At 28.0% G+C, this 21,944-nt stretch overlaps 1 protein-coding gene across 1 annotated transcript in view; it reads left to right on the forward strand.

Moving 5' to 3' along the window:
- Positions 1-916: 916 nt before the first annotated feature.
- The window catches only part of LOC117169164 (DNA-binding protein D-ETS-4-like), a 52,567-nt gene continuing 31,539 nt past the window's right edge, over positions 917-21,944 (forward strand). Inside the window, exons 1-3 of the mRNA XM_033355380.1 lie at positions 917-971; positions 16,869-17,251; positions 19,844-20,505. Of these exons, the coding sequence (XP_033211271.1) occupies positions 16,869-17,251; positions 19,844-20,505 (1,045 nt within the window). The 5' untranslated portion in view covers positions 917-971. The remainder of the gene's footprint in view (positions 972-16,868; positions 17,252-19,843; positions 20,506-21,944) is intronic.

A 21,944-nucleotide genomic window follows, 5' to 3' on the forward strand; every position in this document is an offset into this window, starting at 1 on the left:
TCGACTCGGGATACTTATAAGATACTACCATGATTTTTTCAGATTTTTTGGTCCAAAAATAAATTAGGCCAAAAACCGGCCTTACCGACCCTCCTCCTTTATCATTTTTAATTCGTAACCACAGATGAAATTTTGTTCAAAATTGTACTTTTTAATTAAAAAATGTATCTCTTCTAGTACAAATTTTATCTTCTTTAATTAAGAATTTAACTGCTGGATTTAACATTAACCTTTTCTTTTAGGATTCAACTATTTTATTGGAAATTTGTCGTTTTTGTTAAATGCAACTGGTTTTGATTTAAAATAAAAATCTTCTGTTTAAAATATCGAATATCACATTTTTAGATAGAATTCGTCTTTTTTGTTTGTTAAAAATCAACTGCTTGGATGAAAGTTGAACTACTTTCTTAATCTAAAAGAAACAGACAGATTTTACCAGACCCCCCTCCATTGCAAATAGTTAAACGTTCTTCTTGGTCGACCACTAAAAAAATGGCTTTTTGAAAAATAAATCTGATGAATTCCTCTCCTTTTCACGATACAATAGTCTCCCAATTTATAATTCGATGACGCAATTTCCGACAATATAAATTAAGAGAAGAAGTTCTAGATCGATTCTAAAGAATCTCAATCCTCTCTCCTTGAAGAGGAAGAGAAGGTAACCAGTGGAGGAGGTAGACTTTGGAGAGGGAGAGGATTAAGAAGAGCGACGATCTTAGAAGCTACGCAACTGTCATGGCGGTTACACGTGATTTTGAATCAACTACGATTCACTCCCGGTTTTATTCTCACTTTCAAAAAAATCAAAAGTAATTCGAAATAAAAAATCAAAAAAAAATCCGAGTGATAGTGCAACTAAACTTGAATTCAGTGCGAAGAAAAGTGCAACTTCAGTGTGAAGAAGAGTGCCGCTTCAGTGTGAAGAAGAGTGCCGCTACAGTGTGAAGAAGAGTGCCGCTTCAGTGAAAACGGTACAAGTACTTATTATTTTTTGATAAGGCCCTTCAGTCGTTTTCAATCAGATCTTCATTTCACTTATTAGATCAAAGGCATTGATGATTTTACAAACCATATACATTCTTTTTTTTTTAATAATGCTCAATTTGACCCTGGGAAAGAAGGAAGATGTTCTTTTCCGGGTTGCGAAAGATTTTTCAATGTCGGCATTGATCAAGTAGATAAAGGCCTGAATTGCTAGGATGAGCAAAAGCATCATTGTTCGCCAATAGCACAAGTTCGGTGACTTTCGTGAGGATCAGAAGAGGCCGCAGAAGAAGAGCAATGTGGGAAATTGATCTGGAGGCACTTGACCGTTATCCGTGACAATCTATGAAAATTAGAGAATCTGATTATCAATTTTTAGATTCAATCATTTCTCAGTGTGATGATGAATCAGCTTTTATCTGTGACATATTTCGCGATTTTTCGTGATACCGATGTCGATTACGTGGCTCTCACCTCTAATTGCATCCACATCAAACAATGAACCTTACTATTTTCCACTCAGGATTTTTCAAGTGCATCTTTGGATTTTAAATTCGACTGCAAGCAGGTTCTCTGCATGGAATCTTGGCAGGTAGAATTTGCAAAAAAAAAATTATGTGATCATAAAGCTCGTCTCAGAAATAAATTATTCCTAGCTGTACACCTTGAAACAGAAAATCAACTGCGAGAGAAATGGTGCCAATTGAAAAATCCCTTTTCTCTTCAGATAGCTCGATAATTTGTCATCGATAATTCACATCTCAATTGTAATTACTATCATTTTTTAAAAAGTAAGGCCTTTCTGTCCTCGATTACTTCTCGTGAGTTTTTAAAACGTCGGATCGTTTATCACAGACTGAAAAATTATAGATAAGGTTTTAATTTGTTTGCCTACTTGGTGGGTGTTCGAAAATCTCCTTATCTCTTATCTTTCCCCTGTTTATCACCTAATTATTCAAAGCAAAAGATAAGGATTTTGCGATCAATTTTGCAAAGAGTTTATTCGCAGAGATATTTTTGAGAACTGACGGAAGAACCAGGTGTGATGAACTCGACCTGTGACCCAGAGCGATTGTTCAAATCCTGAGCGTTGAACCGTAACAACCTAATCTGCACTACACTATGTCCAAAGTTCGACTTTTCGACGTTGGATCTCAGAAATTTGTGGTATTATTCTCCTTAATTTGTGAGTGAATCAAAAATAGAATTTTCTATATTTATTTTATTTCTCACAAAATTAAAAAAAATTTGCACATTTAGACAGAAAAACTTGACTAAGCTTGAACAGAATTTTGGACAAAAATTATGTCCTGTTTTTGGTTGATTTTGAATATCAAGTTCAGTACAAATAGTTTTTATCAGAACCTTAAATTTTTTAAATTTCAACTTGCACTCTTTCTACTCTAGACCCCCCCCCCCCCTCCCCCGACCCGAAGAAGTAAAAAAACGTTTTTTTTTTTAATTTATCGATGACAGGCTTTACAGACCAAAATCGTTGAAAAACAGGAGATTTTTTACTAAAACAGTACTACATTGAAAAAATCGAGAGTTGAGCCAACTATTTAGTTGGTAAGATCTGGTGCAGCTATTTTATTAGTTTATACTGTCATGTTATTAGTAATTACAACAATTCCATTAGTTGCGCTGACTATTCATTTAGTACCAGAAACTAAGTAAATGGTTGTCCCAACTAACAAAATAGCGCTACCATGTGTTGGTCCATCCATCATGTTGTTAAACAGTTGGCCCAACTAACCATTTTTTTCTTTATATAAATTAAATTTTAAGATCTTTAAAAACCTATTACTTTTAAAACAAAACAGTTTAAATGTATGAAAAAAAAATGTTTAACCAGGATAATTATTTTTCTTCTGAAAACGAAGATTTTTCAAGCAAACAGTTAAATTTAAGAAGTAAAATGATGAATTTTTGGACTAAGGTGGTGAGTTTTCAAAAAAATTAATCTTTGGTAAATCGGTTCAACGTTCAACCATGGAAATAAATTTTTAAGCATTAAGAATGAATTAAACCAAAAAAGTCGAATCTTTAAACAAAAAATTCGAATTATGCACAAAAAAAGTTTAATTTTTATTCAAGAAAATTAATTTTCGAAATTTACATTTTCAACAAAAAATTTATTTTCCAACCAAGATAAATTATTTTTTAAGCAACAAAGATAAACTTTCGACAAAGAAAAAGAATTTTCATTCAAATAGTTAAAATTTTGATAATTTAAAGACTAAAAGAGTATAGTTTTTATAGGCATTGAATTTCATTCCTCATGCTTAGAAATATTCGATTGTACAACTAAAAATATTGCTTTGAAAATCAATTTTTTAAATAAAAAAAAAGTATATTCTTACCCTAGTATATGGTTGAAAGAACAATTTCATTTCGTTGTTTTTTCCAAACCTTTTTGTAGATCGAGTATTTGTTTAATACAAACAAAAAGTTTAGTTGGTTCAGTCAAATGTTTTATTGAATCAACAGAAATTTTTCTTGTTTGGTAGGAAATAAATAATCTTGGTCAAAATTGGACTATTTAGTTAAAAATTTTAACTATTAGAATGAAAGTTCATGTATTTTTCTGAAAATTCATCTTCGTTGATAGAACATCGATTCTTTTGTTTAAAAAGTCAATTTTCTCGATAAAAAATTCTTTTAGTTAAGAATTGAAGTTTTTTTATTTCTTTTTTTCTGTTATATTCAACAGACTCTGATTTAAAATTATTAGGAATTCGTTGCATTAACTTTAATTGAAAAGCGTTTCAATTTTATGCAATAAAAAAGCCAAAAGTTTTTTCGAGGTTTGTTCTAATTTTCTTCAAAATTCACGTTTTTGGGTAAAAATTCCACTTTGTTAGAATTTTATTTTCGACTTTGAGGACTCATAATTGAACTACTTTTTAGATACTTTTTTTTTATTTAATCGTTGAAAACTATTGTTTTTAACTTGAAATTTAACTATTTGCTTACAAATTCAACAGTTTTATTTAAAATTTATTTATTTTGTTAAAAATCAAAAGTTTCTCACAAAATTCAACAAGGTAGTTCGGAATACATCTATTGGTAGGAAATTATTCTCTTCTGATTGAAAGTTTAACTGTTTGTTTAAAAGTTGAAATATAAGTTTGAAAATTAAATTATATTCTGAAAAATGAATTGTTTTTAGTTGAAGTTAAACCTTTTTTTCGAAAATTTGACAGTTAGGTTTTAAATTTAAACTATGTAAATAAAAATGCAAATATTTTCTGAAACAAAATTTTTTTGTTACGAAGATTAATTTTTGGTTGTAAATTTATCTTTTTTGGTTTAAAAAAAAATTTGGCTGAAAATTCAACTAATGATGTTAAAAATATTATTATTTTGTTTAAAATTAAATTGTTTTTAAAAATATTCATTTCTTCTAAAAGGAACTTAATTTTTCGGTAAAAATTCAGTTATTACATTCAAGATTGAATTTTTATTCTCTGATGACTTTGTTAAAAATTCAATCATTTTGATCAAAACTCGTGATTTTTTTAAAGAAAAAGCGCTCTTTTGTATTAAAAATTTACTTGTATCTGTATAAAAATTCTTGAATGAACTTTCAACTGTTTTCTGAAAAATTCGTCCTTTTTGGTTGAAATATTTACTTAGAAAAGGATTTATCTTACTTAAAAATTAATTTTTCGTTCTTAATTCATCTTTTTGAGTTTAAAGCTCAACTTTTTTTAAGCATTAAAATCTTATCTTTAAACAAAAAATTCTTTAAAAATGCATCTCTTTTGAGTATAAAATTAAACCTCCTTGTTTCAGCATTTTTAAAAATTGTAAATTCAAATTCTTTGTTCAAAACTCATGTATTTGAAAAAAATTCTGTTGTTTAGTAGAAAATAAATACTTTTGGTTGAAAATTTAACTATTTGGCTAAAAATGCATGAAATTTGTAAAAAAAATTGCCTTTTTTGGTCAAATATCAGTTTTTTTCAGTACTTTTTTCTGTTTTATGCAATAAAATAAACCAAATAAATTTTTCGAAGGTTTTACTAAGTTTGTAAAAAATTTAAGTTTTTTGAATATAAATTAAACATTGTTAGAAATTTCTTTATCTAAATTGAGATTCATAATTTTAGTTTAAAATTAATTTCTTTTGTGGCAAATTGACTATATGATTGCTAATTCTTTTTTTCTGTGTTAGATATTAGTTTTTTTAACTGAAAATTGATCTATTTCATTTGGAGTTTTATCTTTTTTAGTTGCAAATTTAAATATTTTGTTGAAAATTCATACATTTTTTGAAAAATTCGTCTTTTTTGGTAAAAAATAAATACTCCTGTTTGAGAATTTAACTATTTGGTTAAAAATTAATGTATTTTGTTTAAAAGTTGCTTTTTTGTTAAAATAACAATTTTTTGGTTGAAAATATTACTGTTTTCGTAGAAATTTATCTGTTGCAGATAAGGATTGATGTATTTTTTTAAAAATTATATTTCCTTTAAAAATGTATGTATTTTATTAAAAATTCGCCTTTTTGGTGTAATAACAATTTTTTCTAGTAAAAATTATTTTAAAAATAAAACCGTTTTCCCGGCTAGTGTTTTGTTGAAAATTAATCCGTTTTAGTTAAGGATTCAAGCATTTTATTAAAAATTAAACTTTCTTTAAAAATTAAACTTTCTTTAAAAATTCATGTATTTTATTAAAAATTCGCTTTTTTGGTATAATAACAATTTTTATTAGTAAAAATTAATTTTACAATAAAACCGCTTTTCCTGGCAGAATTGGCCGACTTTGTTCGAATTTTGATGCATTTACTTGAACTGAAAATCGTTTCAATTTTGTGCCATAAAATAAACAAGGAAAGTTCTTCGAAGTCTGTTCTAATGATTTCGCGATTGCAACGTGAAGTCAAGTCGGAACGTGATAGCGCGTTATAAAAATAGTAGAGGCCGCAGAAGGCCGAACAGAAAGAATTTAAAAAAAAAGTGAAATGGGAGGGGTGGGAATAAAAAGGACAGAATGTATATACAATGAAGCAAACAAAGCAAGTTTGTGACGTCACCGAATTAGAAAGGACCTCTTCTTGTCTGTGTGACGTCAAGAACGATTAGGAAACCGCGTATTTGTGTATGTGAGACACTATACATTAAACATGTAGAAGTTGTACATTATGCATAATACAATGAGTCCTGCGGTTAGAAAGGCTCATAAATTTTAAAAATGGTCCTTGAACCTCGATTTTTGGACCGGTCGATGAACTACAAAAGTGTAATATTCTCGATTCCTTGACGGCTAGACGCCTTTTCAAATCGCTCTAGTTTTATTTATTTTTAGAGTTTGCAGAGCAAAATGCTCTTGAAATAGGGAAAACAAGGTGATTTTTTAACCAAATAGTTCAATTTTTAAAATGAAAAGAGAAATTTTCAAATAAAATTGTCAAATCAAATTGTCGAGAATTTTTTAGATCACAATTAAATATTTAAGCAAGGACAATAAATATTCAATCAGAAATGTTTCGATCAGAAGAGATAAATTTTCAACGAAAGAATTAAATTTTAAACTAAATAATAACGTTTTAAGCTGATCGTTGAATTTTAAATCAAAGAAGTTTAATTTTCTACTGAAAAGATATGAACTTTCAAAGATTTTTGAGCTTCTAAGAAAATTAATTTTTAATCAAGAAAAATGATTTTTTTTAAATATTGGAATTTTTATCCAAGTAGTTTTACTTTTAACAAAATAATTCAATTTTCAACAAAATAGTTAAATCTTGAAACTAATAATGAAATTTTGAACCAAAAATTTAACCTTCTATCGAATAAGATGAATTCAAAACAAAATAACTGAATTTTCAACCAAATTATGAAATTTTTTACTTTGTAGGGAGAGTTTAAACCAAGGAAGGTTAATTTTCTACTCAGAAGTGATCAGTTTTTGATGACTTAAGGCTTTAAGACATTAGAATTCTTTACAAAAAAAAATTGCGCTTTACCCCTGAAAAAATGAATTGTCAAACAAATAAATTAATTTTCTAGCCACGCAAAAGGATTGTTTAGCAAAATTTTAGAATTTATCTCAAATAGTTTTCTTTTTAACGAAATAATTAAATTTTGAATAACATAGTTAAATCTTGAACCTAGTATTTGAATATGAACTAAAAAAATTAACTTTTCATCGAAAGAGATGACTTTCCAACAAAACAATTAAATTATTAAACGAATAATAACATTTTTAATCCCACAGTTGAATTTTCAACCAAAAAGTTTTCATTTTCTACTAAAAAAGAGATGTATTTTTAACTAAATTGAGAATTAAGTCTAAAAATCCGAATTTTTTACAAAAAACTTGAGCCTTAAACCAAAAAAGATGAATCGACAAAAAAACTAATTTTCTTCCTAGAAAATATTTAAATTTTTATTTAAACTATTATATTCTCAACCTAGTTTTCGAATTTTCAAAAAAAGAAGTTTCAACTTGAACCAAAAACAAAGTATTTGCCAGAAAACTGTTGAATTTTCAACTCAGAATATTTCTACCGAAAAATATTAATTTTTAATATAAAACGACGCACTTTCTAAAATAAAAGACGAGTTTAGAACAAAATAGATTAATTTTTAATAAGATCAATTTCCAACAAAGTAGTCAAATCTTGAACCTATTATTTTAATTTGCAACAAAAAGTTGATTTTCAAAAATTTAAATAAATTTAAAACGAAACTATTAAATTTTCAATCTAATAGCTGAATTTTCAACCAAACAGTTAAATTATTAAATTTATAATAGGATTTTCAATAAAGCAGTTAAACTTTTAATTAAAAAAGTTTAATTTCCCAACAAAAGAAATTAAGAATCTTCGATCAAAAAAATTAATTTTTAACAAAGGGTTTTAAATTTTTAACTCCGAGGTGAATTTTCCAATAAGGGGAATATTCTCGAAGAAAAATTAAACAGTTGATATTTCAACAAACAGTTTTTAATTAGTAACAAAAACCGTTGAATTTAGCCAAAAATACCAATTTTGAACAAAGCAAATAGAAAATTTAAAAAAAGTCAAATTTTTAACCCAGAAAGATGTTTTAGTTTAGCCAAAAAGGCGAACTCTCAAAGAAAAATGTAATACCTGAATTTTCAACTAACCAACAATCATTTTTAAACCATAAATGTAATATTTAAATTTACAGTTCAGTTAATTAATTTTTAACAGAAAAAACAAGAAAAAAATTTTAACAATAAAAAACAAGAAATACGTAAAGTTTTTTGAAAACAGAGAAAAAAAGCAATTCATAAAAAAGAGAAAAAATCGATTAAATACGGTCCTTGATTGCAAAGAAAATTTTCAAATATATTTATTTCTAAGAAAACTATAACTCATGCATTCATTTTTAGAAGGGATCAGTATTTTAGACTCTAGTGCCTTAATGTTTTAATTTATGTGGTATCATCTGGTTTGCCAAGAATAGCAGAAAATAGGAGCAATTAATTTTATTTTGCGATGAGAAATAAATAAACTTGATATATATCTGGAGTCACCCAGATGGATATCTCGGACGGTTTTGTTGTTTCAAGTTCAAACGCAATCTGACTAATCGAATTACAAATATTTTGATGAGGACCATCTTTTATATCTCTCATCAATCTTTTATCTTAATCTTTATTCCGAATATTTATTATTTTAACTTAACCTTCCTTACTGCTTTATTAATCCAGCATAATCCAATTGTAATCCAGCATAATACACTAGTCATTAAAAATAGTTTTAGTTTACTCAAGATCAATCCTCTTGTAATACGGAAAAATCAACTTGACGGTTTAAAATTGGAACGCACAATTTTGCGCAATATACGCAACTGAGTACTCGCGCATTGCGGCTATCCGATGCAAGTGTCGCAAGCATTTCACGGCCTGTCGCGCGAGAAACTGCGCAAGCCAGCAGTACTAACACCTTTTCATTATAGGATCAGAACGTACAAAAAATTTTTTTAAACATAAATTAGGTGTTACTGGATCGAGAATTTAGTTGGCTGTAACAATAAAAATGAAACAAATGTGTCTTTTTCTTTCTTTAAATGTTAAAGTCGAATTTCGCCGTAGCCCCAAGATTTTTCGCAAGACAGGTTTTTTATGATTTTACTTTTTTTATAATAATTGATAAACAAAGCAGCGTACTTCAAAATCGAAAGCAAGATTTTTTAGCCAACTTAACTCTGGATCTAAGAATACATCATACGATTTAAAACAATTTTTTTCCATGAAAAGACGACTCGAAGAAGCTGTTGTCTTAACCCTACTCTCTCATAATAAACATATTTTTCAACTATGGTGTCGAAAAAAAAATTAATTAAATTTACTTAACTGAAAATTCAAATTTTTTTGAACAATTGATCCTTTTTGGCCGAAAATGTATATTTTTGTTAAAAATTTGTTTATTTCGCTACCAACATAATCTTATTTGTTTAAAATTCATGTTTTTGGTTTTCAATTCAACTATTTATTAAAAAAGGTTTCTACTTCCAAAAAAATTCTGCTGTTTGGTTGAAAATTCTCCTATTTTTATAGAAATTTATTCCTCTGATAAAACTATAACTGTATTGTTGAAAATTTTTTTTTTTTTTTTTTTTCAAAATTTATCTTTTTGATGGAAAATTGACCTATTCTTTTAAAAATGTGTCTTTTTCGTTAAATAATAATCTTTTTTATGGAAAATTAATTTTTTGGGTAAATATTAAACTGTACTGGTCACAAATTTTAATATTTGTTGAAAAATCTATTGCTTTTTATTAAAGATTAATTATTTCAATTGAAAATTCATCTCGATTGTGAAAAAAAAATTCTTTCTTACTTTAAAAGTTATCTTTCTGGTGTATAATTTGTTTTTTTGTTCACATGAAAAGTAATTCCTTTAGCTAAAAATTTAACTATTCTATTTTCAGTAAAAAATTTATCCTTTTTTCGAAATTTGATCTCCATGGTAGAAAATTGAACTATTTTGTTAAAAATTCGTTTTTTAGTTAAAAGTTAAGTTCTTTAACTAAAAATTTAACAATTAAATTTTTTGTGAAAGTTTGCCTTATTTAGTTTAAAATGCATTTCCTTTAATCAAAGCTTCGTTTTTCGGTAGAAAATTAAGGTGCCTCCTGCGAAATTAATCTTTTTCGTTAAAAATTGAACTATTTTTTTTTAAATTTATTTATTTTATCAAAAATTCGTCTTTTTGGGTAGAAAATTTTTCTTTCTGCTGGAAAGTTAATCTTTTTGGTTGAAAATGGTTTAAAATTTGTTCTTTTTAGGTTGAAAATTAATTTCTTCAGTTGAGAATTTAACTATTACATGTTTAATTAAAAATGTATCCTTTTTAGTTTAAAATTATCCTCTCTGGTTAAATATTGAACGATCTTGTTGTAAATTGTGTTTTGTAGATAAAAATTAATTATTTAAACTTAAAAATGAACTATTTACCTTTTGTTGAAAATTTGTCTTTTTTAGTACAAAATTTATTTATCCTAATACAGTTTCAATTTTTTAGTAGAAAATGAAGTAAATTTCTTTCGAAATTGATTTTTTTTCAGTAGAAAATAAAGAAACTCAACTGTTTTGTTGAAAATTCGTCTTTATTTGTGGAGCTTTTATCTGAAAATCTGTTTCATTTTTAGTCAAAAACGGATCTTCTTATATTTAAAGTTGATCTATTTTGTTGAAAATTAATTTTCCTAGTGAAAGATTCTTTATTATATTAAAAAATGGCTTTGATAACATGATAACCTTTTATTTTAAACTTCATTTCATTTTTCTTTGAATTTCTTTTTAACCAAAAATTGAAGTATTTCATGTTTTTTAGGAAAATTTTGTTATTGAAAATCCATGCAGTTTGTTAAAATGTTATGTTTTTTCAAATAGGAAATTAAGATTCTTTCTTAGAAATTAATCTTTTTATTTAAAAATTGGATTATTTTGTTCAAAATTCAACAATTTTGTTGAATTCTCATATATTTTGTAAAAAGTTCGCTTTTTTGGTAAAAAATATTCTTCTAGATTCAGAACTTGTCAACTATTTTTGCACCAATTTTCTTTTGTTTTTTAGTTTATAAATCAATCTGTTTAATTCAAAATTAAATTACTCCATTATTGATTGTCAATTTTTTTCTAGTTCAAAATTCAACTATTTTTTCAAAGTTCATATATTTTGTTAAAAATTAATTTTTATTTAGAAAATTAATCTTCTTATCTCAAAAATTCGTTTTTTAGTTGTTAAAAATTCATTTTTGTTGTTTTTGGAAATTGATTATTTTACTATTAATTTAACTGTTTCATTTTTTATTGTAAATTTCTTCTTTTTTTTTTAGTTGAAAATTAATCTTGTTACCTCAAAAATTAATTTTTTTATGCAAAATTAATTTTTGTTGTTTTTGAAAATGGATTGTTTTTACTATTAATTTAACTGTTTCATTTTTTATTGTAAATTCCTTTTTTTTAGTTAAAAATTCAACTCCTTGGTTTAAAGTTTAGCTGCTTAGTTGAAAATTCCTGTTTTTGATTGAAGATGCATCGTGTTAGATGAAAATTCATATATTTGGTCAAATTTTAGTAAAATGAAATTTTTTAAATTAAAAATGTAACTAATGCATTTCTGATAAACTGTTTTTTGTTTTTGAAAATTTAACTATTTTGTTGAAAATTTATACTTTTTAATGAGAACCGTAACCACTTTGTTGAGAATTGATGTAATTTTTTGCAAATTCGACTTTTTTAAAAATTAATCTTATTAGTTGAAAATTGCAATATTTTTATTAAACGTTCATCTATTTTGTTGAATATTAAAGAATTTTGTTTAAAAAAAAAAAACTTTTTGGTTAAAAACTCGTGTGAGTCGTCTATTTTAGCTAGAGGTGATTTTATATAATCCAGAGTAATCACATACCCTCCGTGATAATTTTGGGTAATCTAGATTAATTCTGTAAATAAAGGTAATTCGCGGTAATTAGATATAATCCGGATTATTCCCGCTCTGCTTTATCAAATTCCACTAAAATTGACTCAAGAAACTTAAATCAGGAGGAGGAATTATGGCTCAAATGGTAGCGCGCTTGGGTTATTCCAGCATGTTAGCCTTGTTCTCCCTCTGTCGTGGGTTCGAATCCCAGTCTAGTGAAATGCAAAAAAAAATATTTTTCTTGGATGTATGTATCTTTTACTTACAATAAATATATTTTATTGCAGAATTATAATACTTCGTCTGTACTTTATGCAATTAGAAAAATCTGTCTTTTTTTACAAAAAGTGAATCAAAGAATGCATTAATTGTATCGTGGGCTACTATGACGTCAATGACTCGATTTTAAGTTTTGCTTGTGAAAGAGTAGGAAACTCGAAGAATTCGTTGCTCCGTTCTTGTGCAATACCTGAAATTCGGGAATCCCGAAGGCCTTCCTTTTATTCATTTATATACTTTTCGATATTTTAGATATAATAAAAAGTGAAACATTTCATTCCAAACCGCAAGACATTCAGATTAAGTGATAAAAAATAGAGAGAGAGAGAGAGAGAGAATAAGAAAACTCATTTATGATTCATCCTTTCCTAATTTATCTCTTATTCTCAATTTATTATTCTACAAGGTATTTTTAGCACAATCACTTTGAATTAGTAATATCGGCCATGAACCTATTATTCATACTTTTATTTAGTTTTTTGGTCGAAAGACAGTTTTGAATTAGTCATTTGAATTTTATATTTATTAACAATATACGAGATTTCGAGTTTTGACAAATTTAGAAAATCATTGGAGTTAAATTTGTAGAAATGTCAGAAAAAGTTTTTAAAAAACTATAATTAATTTTTGACAGTACTTCTTCTTTGCAGGCAACTTATCAAGGATAGAATGCCTACAAAAATGCATTTATATTTTTATTTTCAATGTTCTGAATATTTAATAAGTTTAGCCCAAATAATTGTTTACAACCTCTAAAAACTTTGAATTTAAATAATACATTTTTTGACGAAAATCGATCGCTTTTAGTTAAAAACTCTGTTAATTTTTCATTGAAAGTACATATTTTTTGTTAGAATTTAAACTACCTGGTCAAAGCTTGAACTCTCTATGTTAAAAACTAATTTTACTAACTGGAGACCTCAATATTTTGATGAACATTTTTTTCGGGTTCAAAAATAATATTTTAAGCTGAAAATAAAACTATTTCATTTCTTGTTTAAACTTAACAGGCTTTATTAGAAAATTCAACTATTTGGTTAAAATAATATATTCTGTTGCGAATTTTTCTTGCTTGGTAGAAAATTAATTTTCTTGAATACAAATTTAACTTCTTTGTTGAAATATAAACTTTTTTTTTATAAATTTATTTTATTAGTTGAAGATCCGTCTCTTCTGTTGAAAATGTAACTGTCTTGTTGAATTTTTATTTTTTATTGAAATTCAATTTTTTTAATTGTAAATTTAACTCATTCATTTTTGATTGAAATTTATCGTTTAGAGTTGAAAATTCATATTTTTATATAAAAAATGCAAGGAATTTGTCTTTCTGTGTTGAATTTAATTTGCTTAATTAAAATTGAAAATAGTTTTTTGTTAAAACATTAACTTTTTCCATTTTCCATATAGAATTCATGTTTATGCATGAGAAATTCAACTATTTCGTTTAAAAACAAATTTTTTTTTATTTTGATATTTTCTAGTTGTAAATTCGACTGTTTGGTATATGATTTTTTTATTGCAATGAATTTATTCACTTATAATTGTCAATTTAACTAATTGGTTGAAATTTTATTTCTTCATTTAAAATTCACATTTTAAATAAAGATTCATTATTTTCATTAAAAATTCAACTATTATCTTGAAAAATTAATTTGTTTGATAGAAATTCAACTATGCTGTTGAAAAACCCTCTTTGTTGGTCAATAATTGAATACTGGTTGAAAAATCAACTGTCTGGTCTGAAAATTAAGTTTTTTTGTAATTCAATGTTTTCTAGTTGTAAACTAAACTATTTGGTAGAAAATGTGTTTTTTTGTTCCAGTGAATTTATTCACTTATAATTGGAAATTCAACTAATTGGGTGGAAATTGAATTTCTTTATTAAAAATTCACTTTTTAATTTAAGATTTATTATTTTCTTTAAAAATTAAACTATTTTGTTGAAAATTCATTTATGTTACTAAAAATTCAACTAGTTTATTTTAAGATCCTCTTCGTTGGTCAAAAATTGAAAACTAAAATCATTTTTTGGTAAAACATGAACATTTTTGGTGGAAAATTCATCTTTGTTTGTTAAAATTCAACTATTCGGTTATTAATAAACTTTCTTCTTTTAATAAACATTTAAAAGCTTCAATTTCAACTATTTTTTAAATGGTTTTTTTTCACACTTTTTTAAAGGTTTAGTGTTTTCGTTGGAAATTCCACTATTTTTTTGAAAATTCAATTATTCCTAAAAAATTCAACAATTTCATTTGAAAAATTAATTATTTTGTTAAAAATTCAACTATTCTGTACAAAAATTCAAGTATCTCATCAAAAATCATCTTTGTTGGTCAAAAATTGAAAATAAAAATCTTTTTTGGTAAGACATCTTGATTTTTGGTTGAGAATTCATCGTTGTTGGTTAAAAATTAAACTTTTTAGTTATTAATAAACTTAATTGTTAAATAAATATTTTCGAGTTAAAAAATTAAACCGTTTTGTGGAAAATTAATTTATTTGTATGTGCAAAATGATCTATCTTTGGTTCACCGACAAAAAACAGTTAATTTCTTTGTTAAAAATTCATTTTTCTTTTTCTTGAAGATTCCTCATTTTAATTAAAAATTTGAATTTTATGTTATAAATTTAATTAATTTGTTATAAAACTTTCTATTCTGTTCAAAAGTCATCTTCTTTGATCGATAATTTAACATTTTTGTTGAACATTGGACTTTTTGAATAAAAAATTAATTCTTTTTGATTCATGGAAAATTACTCTTTCTTAGTTAGAAATTCAAGTTTCTTCTAAAAATTTTATCTTTTTGGCTTATATTATTGCCGTGTTGAAATTTTTTGAAATTTTCTGGTTGAAATTTCGATTATTTGCTGTAGAAATTCATCTTTGTTTGAAACATAATCTATTTGGTTATAAATTCAACTATCTTGTTCTCTTATTGTATTAAGATTAATAAGTTAAATAAAAAAAAAATTTCCGTAAAATTGGGGGGAGGGGGGTGTTTGTATTATTGACGTCACCCTAGTGGTTTCAAGTTTTATGATGTGATATTTGACAAAGAAGGGAAGGTGAGTAAAAATTAAAAGTAGCGTGACCTACTTTTGGAATGGTCCCCAAGATAAAATTTCAACATCCTAGTCAACATACCCAATATAAAAAAATAAATATATCCATATCTGAAAAATCAACACAGAATATTTGATGAGCGCCTTGTACCGTTTTACTGACTCACCAACATAACACCTCACATTATATAACAAACTCTTCTAATAATTTCCCAAGTGAAATATACTGGCACTAAAGTTTGCGAGATCGGAATTACATAATAAATTTATCTCAACATCGAGCGAAGTTTTGATTCTATAAATCTTGAACTCGCAATAAAATGACGCCCCAGTAAAAATCGGCGAGTGAGAATTCTCTGGCTGAGCCCTGTCTGGGAAATGGCATCAAACTTGAAGAAAGTCAGCTACGAGGCCGATGTTATACCATCCAGCATCCATTTGGCCGGTACGTTCCAAGAAAATAGATAAGCTCTTCAGATCTTGAGTATAAAGTACCTATATATGAGTGGAGTAGAATCTCATCGCTTTTGTGGCTGGGCCCGTCTGCGTAGGTCACGTGGTCCGTCTGTGTGTGTCAGACTCTTGGCGTGTGTGTAGGTATAATCGTTTATTTCGCGTCGACCTTTGCAGGGCACTACGTCAAGATGTCAGACGCGACCCCGCCTGGCGTAGGGAAGATGCACTGGGAACGTTGTAATGGGCTTACAAAGCGTAACAAACTGATGCGAGGTCAAACACACGACGGGCAATAAACACACGCCAAGATAAATGGCCCTTAGAGTACCTTCCTACCTACCTACCTATATCTACCCACCCCAGGGAAAGTGTTTCGGCCAAACTCAAATCCCGATGCAATCCAAAGCACTCCTCAAACTCTCAAGTCTCAAGCAAAGTGTTTTACTAAGGGCTCCACTCGATCTCATTCAAGTCACTCCACTTGCCAACATAAAACACCAAACGCCTTCTAGTTTCTTATTGGCCTTGTCTTGGCCCTTCGGGTTTCTCACCTTCCTTTCCAGACTAGGGATACAATTGATAGGATCTAGGAACACCTTATAAGACTCCAACTAGGTTTATTTTAATAGTCAAAGCTTTCATATAAATAACTGCAGGGATAGTTTGTGCTTTTTTTATCTAATGCCGTTTCTTGTGACTTAAATTTACAAATTCTTCTTAAATACTTTAAACTGAGAATTCGGATCCTTTAAGCGGGTTTTCCGAGACTGAAAACCTTATAGTTTGGGAAAGGTGTCGATAATTCTGGTGTACTTTATGTACTTGTAGTACTTTATATACTTTATGTACTTCATCCTAATCAACGGGAAACAACCTAACCCACAGGACCCCACCTATCATTAGGAACCTGACCTAACTTCATGGATTGCTTAGGATCAAGCCTATCTCATTAGAACTCTCATCCCTCTGGTCTACACTAAAGCCAAGGAATACTATATATTCTTTGGAACCTCCTATAGTCTACTGGACCTCACCTATCCTTTGAGACCTAATTTAACTCACGAAACTTCTAGTTTTTGTATTAAAGATGAATTTTTATCGGTAAACAGTGCTGAAGTGTTTTCTTAATTCTTCAGTCAGAATGATAACCTTGAATTCTTTTGTTTTGTTTCAGATGCCACAGACGGTACCTACGGCCGTTGGCTTTTCGCCAACCTTCGACTACACGACCTTCCAGTTTGACCTGTCCCTTCTTCCAGATGACTATGGGGTTCTGAATAATCAGAACACCCTAAAAATACCCCAAATCAAGCAAGAAGCTTGTTCACCTCGGCCAGGTTCACCGACCACCTACCCCAGTCCTCCATATCCAGGCCTTGGTGGAGAACTGTCTCCAAATTATTCCAGAGACGCCTCCCCAGCCTACCCTACCAGTCCCTACTACGTTCCCCAAAGTCCCCAAAGTGCCCAATTTGACCCAACAAGTCCAGAACCCATGAAACAACCTGTCAAGAGAGAGAAAAGCCTTGACCTGCTGGCCATTCTACAAGAATCAAGGTAAGCTCACGAAATGTTACCTTTTCAGAATTTCAGATTAAGAAAGAGAGTTGGGAAAAAAATTATGATCATCAGAATCTTCTTGGAAGTCTAGACTATTTTAATTTTAATAATTGCAAAATGGTTGATGCTCAGGATCTTCTAAGAATCTTTTTTATCTTCTTTGACTCTGAAATTTAGGGTTGTCACGAGACCTGAAAGAACATGAAGATTGGAACGATCAGGAAAATTCTTGGAATTTAAAAAACTTTCGGAAAAATGAAAATAGTCATGGAATTTTATTACCAATTTGTCAGTTAATTTTTTGAAAATATTTCAAAGATCTTGCAAAATTGACAAAGAATCCAATAATGTCAGAATCATTTCATAAAGACTTTAAACATTTCACAAAGATGCCAAAGATTTAGAAAAATTACGAAAGATTTTTAAAGATTTCATTAGATTAATCAAATCGTTAGAGCTGAAGGGAAATAAAAGAAAAAATGCAGTTTTTGTAGTTTTTGCTATTGAGTAATAATAAAATATTATAAATTTAAATAAATATCCAACTTAATTTTGTTTTGATATTAAATCTTTTAAAATTCTGAAAAATCTCTTACATCTTCTCAAATCTTTCAAATGTTTTTATTTTTTTGAAAAATGTTTGTGAAATATTTTGAATCATAAAATCGTTTTGATCTTATTATTATATTGAAATCTGTAAAATCTTTTAGAATTTATTGAAATGTTTAAAACGTTTAAAGTTTTTGGAATATTTGTGAAACATTTCTAAAACCTTCATTAAATCATAGACATCTTTGTAAAATCTATAGAAAAAATTATATCTCTAAACTCTTTCTAAAATGTCTAAAATATTTAAAATCTTTGAAATCTTTTAAAATATTTGTTAAATCTTTTGTAAGTCTGAGAAATCTTTTACGTCATTTGACATCTTTATGAAAGATTTAAAATATTTCAAATCCTTTAAAAGTTTTGAAATATTTATGACATGGATTCGAGTCTTTTAAAATATTCAAAATCTTTCGAAATATTCAAAACCTTTCAATACGTTTTAAAAATTTTGAAATCTTTTTTATCTTCCTTTAATGTTAAAAATAATTGAAATCTTTGTCCAATCTTTAAAATCTTTGTAATATTTAGAATGTTTGGAATTTTGATAAATCTTTCACTTATTTTAAATTTTTTTATTTATTATAAAATCTTTAGGAAATCTTAGAAATCTTTAAAATCTTTGCGAAATCTTTGAAATCTTAAAAGTCGTTGAGATCTTTGTAGTATCTTTGGAATCTTTAAAAAAAAATGTTAACCGTTTGAAGAGTTTTGATTCCTCTTAAAATCTTTTCAAATCTTCTTGGATTGTTTTATATTTTTGTGATACCATTATTAAAATTTTTCAAACTTTTGTAAAGTCCCTCGAATCTTTTAAAATGTTTTGAAGACATTTTCAATTTTGAAATCTTTTGAAAATTTTTTTAAATTATTTAAAATTTTTGGAAATCTTTGAAATCTATGAAATGTGTGTTCTAGTGAAATCATTAAAGTAATTGTAAAATAATTTAAATTTTCGTGAAATATATTAAAATCTTCTGAAATCTTTTGAAATGATTTAAATCTTTCTGAAATTCTAAAGTACTTCTAACATCGATTGAAGTGTTTCGAAAAATTTCAAATTTTGCAAGATCTTTTGAAATTTAAAAAATCTTTCAACTCTTTGATATAATTGAAATTTTCGAAATCTTTGTAATATCTAAAATTGTAGAGATTTTTACAAGATACTTCAAATCTTTTGAAATATTTAACTTTCAAATTTTTGTGAAATTAAGAAAATTGTTCAAATCCTTGAAATTTTTTTAATCCTTGGTGTCTTTGAAATCTTCATGAAATCTCCGTGAAATATTTTGAATCGTTTGATTTCTACCAAATCCTCGTAAAATCTTTTGAATTTTTTTGAAATCTTCAAACTGCCTGTGAAATCATTAAAATCTTTTTTTAAATCAGATTTTTTTCATATTTATGTGGAAGCATTGTGATATCATTAAAACCACTGATACGTTTGGAAAAATTTTGAAATCTTTCGAAATCATAGAAAAATTTGAAATATTTGTGAAATCCTTGTGAAATGATTAAATCAATGGTAAAATAATTGAAATCTTTGTAAAATCTATTAGAATCATTTTAATCTCTGAAATCTCTGTATTATATGAAATCTTTGAAATATTTTAAATTAATTGTGAAACCTTTTAGAATTTTAAAAAACCCTCTATGTCTTTCGAAATCTTTTGAAATCTTTGAAATCCTGAAATTTTATGTATGCTCAAAAGTCGTTTGCACAAACCCTCGATTTGATTCCAATAGTTTCACACCTTCTAGAAATTTTAAATGATAATATTAATGATAATTATTGAAATTTATCAAATTATTTTAAAGCCCGTTATACTTGCATTAATTAATAATTTGGTAAAGTAGTACTAGATTTTTTTCTAGAGTAAATCCAGAAAACCTGTAAAATTCGTGGAATTTTTTTAACAAGACTCCTCTAGCAACCCTAGCAGTTAAATGAACTTCCTTAACAGACTCCAATTTACTTTTCAGACTACTTGCTGAAAGTCTGGGATACAAAGAAGACTCAACAGACTGCACAGTGCCTTGCACACCCCCTCGAACCGAAGAAGACATCTACAACAGTCTAGACACAGACTTTTTTCCAAAAAAAGAGTCGCATCCCATTCTGAAGGAAATCCTCTTCAAAGAAGAGCCTTGCTCTTCATCCTCTTCCTCAAATTCATCATCAGCTTCTATTTCTTCCCCAGCTTCGACAATTTCATCATCGGCTTCCTCTCCAGCCTCTGTTGAATTCGAAAGATCTCCCCTTCGAGAACTTCTTTTCAGAGGGAGTCAAAGAGACCTTGCAGAAGAGACATCAGCTGTCTTGAAGATTGAAAAAATTCAGGAAGATCCTGTTCAGTCAAAAATTGGAAACCCTCTAGAAAAGGAGGAAGAATTATTCAGCGACGTAAGGAAAAGTGACCATCAGTTGTTGAGGGAAGTCCTTCGGGACACCAGCTTCCAGAGGAAGTACAATCTGAGACCTGTGGATCTCGCAGGTCTTGGAACTGGATTTGTCGAGGACATGGAAGCTGGAGAATGTGTTGCTGATCTTACGAGAGAGCAAATTGAACCCGTACTTAGCCTTGCGATCCAGCAGCTTCAGAAGGACTTCGACAACACTTGCGTGGCCCTCGGCATCCATCCTGGTGAGTCTCTCATCTATATACTAAACAAAAATTCTGGTTAATTCAACTAGAACAAAGTGTTAAATATGCCCTTACAATAAATTCCAGTTAAAAGTATCAGAAGTTTCTGGTTGACAATTTGCTGGGTAATGTTACCAGAATCGTGTGAATATAACCAGACGTTCTGGTAAGGTTAACCAGAAATATTTACTAGATAGTTTTCTGGTAATTTAAGAATACAACGTTCTGGTCAACATAACCAGATGTTCTAGTAAACTTAACCAGATGTTCTGGTGAACTCACCCAGAGGTTCTGGTAAACTCGACCAGATGTTCTGGTAAACTCAACCAGATATTCTGGTAGATGTCGACTTTCGACTATTGAATTTCATGGAGTCTTCCTAACCTCCTCTGAAATTAAAAGGACTACATGTTACATTTTCGCAAAGAAAATAATCCAACAAAAGTTTCTGACAACAAAGTGCAGAAACTATGTTCCGCTTCACTATAATGTCGCCCTCCTATAATGGATAGATGACACCCAAAATACATGTGCTTGGTTCGGAAGTATTCCTGTAGCACTGATGTTTAGACTGATAAATCGCGATTGTTCGAAAATTGGACATTTACGCCAAAGCGTCAATTGACACATCCACCAAAATGATATAAGACAAAAGATAGATTTCTGGAAATCGAAAAAAGATCGCAACCCTTCTGTTACCAGAAATATTAATCAGAACAGTTTTAATCAGAAAAAATCAACCTGAGTTCATTAATTATTATAATAATCATAATTTCGGATCAAAATAACTAGAAATTCTTTAACCAGCCTTTGGCCCAAAAAGGACATTAGCACTAAAATTTTGATTTTGAGAAAAATAAAAAATAGTGAATTCACTTTATGCTCATTCCACATCTTTTCGTAGTGACGTTTATCAAACAAATTTCTTGTTTCGTAGATACTTTGATGCATTTTCGACTGTACAATAACAGTAATGATTTTACTTTATTTTCTTTATTGAAAAGTTCTTCCTGGATTTCTGTTTTGATTATCCATCTATGCGGACACAGTGTTTATTATTTAGTTCCATTTACAAAGGTTTTTTTATTATAATCGGAAAATTTATCATACTTTGTATCAAATGTTAAAATTAATTTATTACTATTCTTGTATTTTTTACAAGAGACTTTAGTAGATAACATTGAATAGTTTTTTTTTCGGTGAGAATTTTGTTCATCAAGAAAGATTTCAAGTGATAACTTTCTTAAGTTGAAATTTAGAGCCAATTAAAACTTGTCAGATTACGTTTAATAAAATAAATTAGAAATTACATTAAGCTGGGTGATAGCTATGCAAATTAGGTTTAGAATGGCTTCTTAAATTGGGGGCCGTTCAAAAACTATGTCAAAATGAAATAGACAGTTACCGTTTTTTACTATTTTAATGGGGGGGGGGGGGGG

Source organism: Belonocnema kinseyi, chromosome 3, assembly GCF_010883055.1.
Source record: "Belonocnema kinseyi isolate 2016_QV_RU_SX_M_011 chromosome 3, B_treatae_v1, whole genome shotgun sequence".
In the NCBI taxonomy this organism is placed as follows: Eukaryota; Metazoa; Arthropoda; class Insecta; order Hymenoptera; family Cynipidae; genus Belonocnema; species Belonocnema kinseyi.